Genomic DNA, 5,721 nt, shown 5'->3' on the forward strand with positions numbered 1-5,721 from the left:
ATAATTGTGTGTGAACGATAGGAACTTGTGTCTGTGCCAACCAGTTTCGTTTGTACTTAAACTACTCAAATGTTATTTGATTCTCGGTTGCCGAGCTGTATCCACTTCCCCCACTATCTCATGAGTTTTTTTGGAATGGTCAACTCAAAGTTGACATGGCACTGAATCTCGATGCTTTTGTAAATGCACAGGAAAATACACGGAACATACTCGTTGCAATCTACAAAGGGGCCATCGAGGTTAAATACCACTTCTTCGATGATTAAAGTTTTAATTCCGACGACTATGCTGGAGTCTCAGTACAGCACAGAATTGGAGAATGCGCCTGACAGCTCATCACCTGACAAGGATACCTGATCGCTCAAGTCTTCTTGAGGTTCTTACTCGGCCTCTCGAGTTCCTCATTTGGCAGCCCGCAACGGATGGCTCATGTGTTTACTCGAGGACATTCGCCGCATTTCAATTTGGTACAGGTAAGCTATAAATTTCTAATAAGAGGTTTATGTTAGCGAGTCTCGAAAAAGAGGCGTGTGGATGGCGGCGTGCGACGGAATAACGAGAGCTTGAATACATGCCTTGACATCGTTTGCTGCCTTGAGAACAGAGTGACTGCTCGTGTTATCCATGTGCTCGCAGTTTCACATCGGGATGATATGTCCAGCCTAGTGAGAGCCATCAATACGATGTCAAAGAGGTTCACTTGGGTGATACTCCCTGAGTTGGAGCTGGATGAGGAAGCTACAGCTTGATTGTTTATTTTGTGAATATACGAGGACACTTGCTTGCTTGCGACGGTGACAAGTGCCTGGTGTCACCCCAAATTGCACAGTACTCTCGGATACATACATACGGAAATTACAATAACTACATCATGGCCTCTTTGCTGCGAATTTTATAGAAGCATAAACTTGGTAACCAACTCCTTGAGATCTAGCCTATCGCAGATATGTTATTCAGCCCGGGAATGTTGGACCTCAGAGAAATAAAACACACTACACCTTTTCAACATCAGATTCAAGATGTACGCACGTTTACTTTGAAAGTTATAGCCCCGATAGATATACGTTCGAGGGACGTATGCCATCCAAAGCTAGCCCTGTCAGACCTGCAAGTATGATGAGAACTTTGAATTGTCATTCTCAATCTATAAGCGATCCGATGCCAGGTTTGGCGATATACAACACTTCACTGAGTGTACAACGGACTAGCTGGTCTCAACTTCTACTTGTGACTTGGATAACACATCACTCTGAGGTGGCAGCGAATCTGACAGGTTTGTGCCATTATTACCATCGAAAAGAGTACTGCAAGGGCATTTATCACGGAAAGGAAAAAAGAAGGGTCTGACATTTGAATATTTCCTCATGTGGTCGTTTTCGTGTATTTGCGCGAGATCGCAATGTACCGTCATGTGAACGAGTCGAACACGCTCATGAATCCAATTCAAACTTTGATATTTTATTTACGATTTGATATTTGGAGGCCAGTTCCTTGGTACCTTGAAATAGATTCTCAATATTTTTCCTGCCAGAATGGCTGTCCTTTGAGCGAGAGTTGCAGTATGCCCGCCCACGTCTCGAGTACTGATATGGTTACCGTATGCGTGGGCCTTGTGGCATTTGGTCCGAGTACATGCCGCAGGTCCAAAAAATGCTGTTCCGGCAGCCTGGCCAATTTCTTTGTTACGAGACGGTCGAGGCGTGCTCAACGGGACGAAGTGGATAGCTCGCAACGGTAGCGAAGACTTCTTAAAGCATTATAAGAGGGGCACGCACCTCGTCGGCGGTTTCCTTGCCCACCAACTGCTCCACTAGTGCGAGACCCCATTCAATGGCAGAGCCAGGCCCACGGCTGCGAATCGATGGGTATTTTATGAGATGTAGTATTTAGAGATACAAATACAAGATAAAGCTAGCAAATATGAGAATGGGTGGTGATTTGGAGTCAGCATATGGCGTCGTAACAAACACGGGATTAAATTGCAGGGGAGATTGCAAGTTACATCTTCCCTTGGAAGTCAGCCGCATATAGTTAAGCGAAGAGCAGAACACGCTACCTTCTACCATGACAGATAAACATGGGAAACACGATTCACCTTGTGATAAGCTTTCCGTCGACGACTACACGGTCCTCACTGTATTCGTATTCTGTGCCGAAATTAGAAATATAGTTATGAATGCAAAGTGAGTTCATCAAAAGGATCTATTATTTTCTAATTAGCACAATGGTATGCGATACACAGCTGGGCACACGGAGATAGCCTGAATTGCCGAAAATGAATGAAAGTGCACCGCAAATTCGCGAAAGACGAACTCACCGGCTTTAATAAGATCATCTTTGATGCATGGGTGAGAAGTAACTTTTTTCCCTTTGCCTATGCCATGGCTGATGAGTGACAGGGGTCCTGCTCCAATAGGAAAACCAATTGTAAGTTTTAGAGGCGAGGTGGATAACCGGCGAGATTGTGAGGATGCTACACAAAACATGTAATGATACTCGAAGTGACTACGAAGAAAGTGAATTCGTATATAGCTACCTCCGAGTACCAGGGGAGCTTGTCACCTGGAGTTCTATTTCTAGGTACACCAAACAAAGAAACACTGCACTATATGGCTTGTACGATTGTACAGAAATGTTTGTGCGGACTAAGGGCTCATCAGATTTGGGTTGTGTACTGCCCAACGCCAATCACAGAGCGTCATTCTACAACCTGCAGGTGGTCTGCAACACCAATCGCTCCAACTGCTTGCACCAACAACGACAGGCGGCAGCAGTTCAAGCATTTAGAAGCGGCTCACATTACTTGGATTCGCCTGTGCATTTGTACCACGGCCCACCTCTACTAGTAGCGAACAACGCAAAGTACGACCACTTGATCCGGACGATCTGAACTAGGACAGTACCTGCACAGATCAACGCAATGTATCGGTCAGCCTTTTCTTGTTCGGCGAGAAGGGATTTGACAGCTGACGAGGCAGCGTTGGCTTTGGCACCACCCATACCGCCTGGTAGTACAATCATATCATATGGGCCCTGTCCAAAAAAAAAGGGGGACAAGAAGATATGTACTGTGCCATGGAGCATTGGAGACTAAAATCATTCCTGGTTGTCCGTCTATACTGAATTACCCCAAATAGCAATCGACACCTCATCAACGGTAGTCTCTACGATCGGTGTGTTGTACGTCCAGCACGTATTGATACAAAAGCTATACAGATGCACTGAATCCAATTGAGTGAAGAGTCGATAACTCAACCCAGTATTGTAAACCAGACAAGGCATGGAGAGACAACTGAGAACTGAGAAGTCATACGGGTCCCCACTGGTACATAAAACAAGGGAGCTGCTTCGCCACACAGAGCGGTGGGAGGACGCAATTGACCGAGGCTGCCATACAGTATATAGCGACAGCTGAGCAAATACACTCACATACTGACACTACAACAAACAGGTCGGGGTATGGGGGAAAAAAATCACAAACAATCCAAGGTGGCAAACGCCGGTGAAACACTGGGCAAGCCTACCTTGGACGCGGCAGATTCCAGGCTTTCGTCGGGAACAATCGACACATTGCGACTGCATACCACGGCATCTGTGCCCTCGAGACCGGCGACAGTGACCTCTACCTGCGATATATCAAAGAAGAAGGTTGGAAAAAGCAGACTTGACAACTACATGAGAACTTTGAGCTGGACTGCAGCAAGTTCTTACTTGACCACTATTAAGCAATAAATAGATGCTTTCAACTTACAACTTGAATAATAATAAAAGCCAACTGACTTGAAATCAGCACAGGTCTAAGGACACACGTCGCGCGTTCTGGTGAAAAAGCCATACATGCAATGCGGACTGCGATCAAATTAACTACAGACGAGTGATTCGCATAGAATAGCGTCTCTGTCTAGAAACTTCAATAGCCTGTTCGGTACTTTCTCTTATGCCAGAACAATACCACTCCCTCAATCAACCTGTGCAAACCACTGATCCATTTCAATAATACTCAACAGGCTCATAGCTTCCTGTCGGAAAGGTATTTCTTCTCCAAAATTCTCGCAAACCATCGTGATACGATTTACATTGTACATCGAAATTTTATTCCTATAACCATATGTCGATGGGCTAAATAGCCTTCCTTCTGATCAGGGTAGTGTGAAAGCTAAACTACAAGGCATGTTATCTTTGTCTGTGTGACTCTCCTACGTCTCGTTTTAGTATTTGTGCATTTGAATATTGTGTACAGACAATCCCCCTCACTTGCAATATGATGCTATTACAATTGAATGAACTTGCAATAAACAGTTAAATACGGGTGTAGTCTGCTGAAGAACCGATAATCAAAAGCACTCACTTTCCCGCGCCTCAGTATGTCGATGGCTGCAGTGGTTTCAATTTCCTCTTGCCCTGGAGCCAGAATAACTAAAGCCGTTGGCATGATGAACACTCAATGATACTACTATACGCAGCGCTACGATGCTTAAAATAAAGAATAAACACAAGCGATATGATGTTGAACACTAAATACACCACTTTAGCTCCTTGTTTGTTTACTGTATTAGGGTCTGTTGAAAATACAGACTTCTACTATTTTGCCTCTACAAAATATAGAACGTTTTCCATTTCGACTTTTATAAACTTTGAATGAATAAATTTACGTTTCGTTCAATGTTCTTTTCGAGGATGTCCATATGGGTGTGTAGGTGCATAGATGGAGCCCTACGGTTCACAATTATATACAGAATATCCCGCTCGTGCCCATTCAATTGAACAAATAGATCGATGTGTTTTCAGTCTATTGTTCCGTTTAAAGCATAATCGGTATGAAGTTTATAAATCGGAAAAAATACGCGTTTACGTTTAACTTTTTTTAAGACCATTGTACACTTGTACTGTACAGTACCTCTTTTTATCCTTTTTTGTTTCTGTTTTACGAAAACGTTCAAATAGCATCCTTTTTTATTTCAATTTTTTTTTACATAAACTTTTTTTGACTTCCAAAAAAGTGTGCATTTGTAATATATATATTTGGGGGACTTAGCGGTGTCCATAGTCCAGTCACCTACTATACCACTGGATCCACGAGTGAGGTAAGATACCTCTAATATTTGTATAGAGAAGTGTTTATAGTGTGTTCTGTGTGTAGTGTCTTTTATGTAGGTACGAGACTATGTATAAAATTTGTACGTTTTCTGGTCTTGGTACATGTATATGTATGCGTGCAAGCAAATCGAGATAACTACAGCAGCAGATACCCGTGTTGCGATTGTTCATTCAAAGATTAGTTAAGGCGAAACATATCAGTCTCAGACCAAAGAAGGCGATACATATCAGTCTCAGACAAAGGTATCAACGAGTATATATATATATATTGTATGCATACCAACTAATCTTAAACTACTCAGTATATGTTCAGTGTTTGACAGGTGTATTATGTTCGTACTATTGTATACTATGAGCCTGCAACCTTAAAAGCTCCGGAAATATACTCGAATTCACCGCTATCCTTCAATAATACAGATTTTTTTGCCTCCGTACAAAATGACGATCTATAGTTGCACATAATACGTCTGGTGTTTTGCACAGTACTCTCTTGGGTTTACATTTCCGATATATCACACACTACCAGAATGCATCACGTACGCCCACGCAATTGCCCATACACAACACAAACTAACACTAACACTCAAACACACACACGCACTCGCACAATATATCTATCTATCT

At 42.9% G+C, this 5,721-nt stretch overlaps 2 protein-coding genes across 2 annotated transcripts in view; one reads left to right on the forward strand and one right to left on the reverse strand.

Moving 5' to 3' along the window:
• SARC_04232 (hypothetical protein) overlaps nt 1–456 on the forward strand; it is a gene marked incomplete at its 5' end in the record, with an annotated part of 3,724 nt that extends 3,268 nt beyond the window's left edge. Inside the window, one exon of the mRNA XM_014301958.1 lies at nt 192–456. Within this exon, the coding sequence (XP_014157433.1) occupies nt 192–357 (166 nt within the window). The remainder of the gene's footprint in view (nt 1–191) is intronic.
• An 816-nt stretch (nt 457–1,272) lies between these two features.
• Nucleotides 1,273–4,553, reverse strand: SARC_04233 (protein DJ-1). The gene is made up of 6 exons (XM_014301959.1): nt 4,349–4,553; nt 3,525–3,626; nt 2,904–3,033; nt 2,318–2,404; nt 2,096–2,147; nt 1,273–1,851 (listed from the first exon to the last, which is right to left on the reverse strand). Exons 1-6 carry the CDS (start codon nt 4,430–4,432, stop codon nt 1,749–1,751), a joined length of 558 nt encoding a protein of 185 aa, XP_014157434.1. The 5' UTR covers nt 4,433–4,553; the 3' UTR covers nt 1,273–1,748.
• Nucleotides 4,554–5,721: the final 1,168 nt, after the last annotated feature.

Source organism: Sphaeroforma arctica, assembly GCF_001186125.1.
Source record: "Sphaeroforma arctica JP610 unplaced genomic scaffold supercont1.231, whole genome shotgun sequence".
Taxonomy (NCBI): domain Eukaryota; class Ichthyosporea; order Ichthyophonida; genus Sphaeroforma; species Sphaeroforma arctica.

Bases quoted from the DNA above. Each gene is read 5' to 3' on its own strand.
- SARC_04233 (XM_014301959.1), bottom strand. From the start codon at position 4,432: ATGCCAACGGCTTTAGTTATTCTGGCTCCAGGGCAAGAGGAAATTGAA. The intron at 3,034-3,524 runs GTAGGCTTGCCC...TTTTTTGGACAG, and splicing joins TGGAATCTGCCGCGTCCAAG to GGCCCATATGATATGATTGT. The intron at 1,852-2,095 runs GTGAATCGTGTT...ATCGATTCGCAG, and splicing joins GACGGAAAGCTTATCACAAG to CCGTGGGCCTGGCTCTGCCA.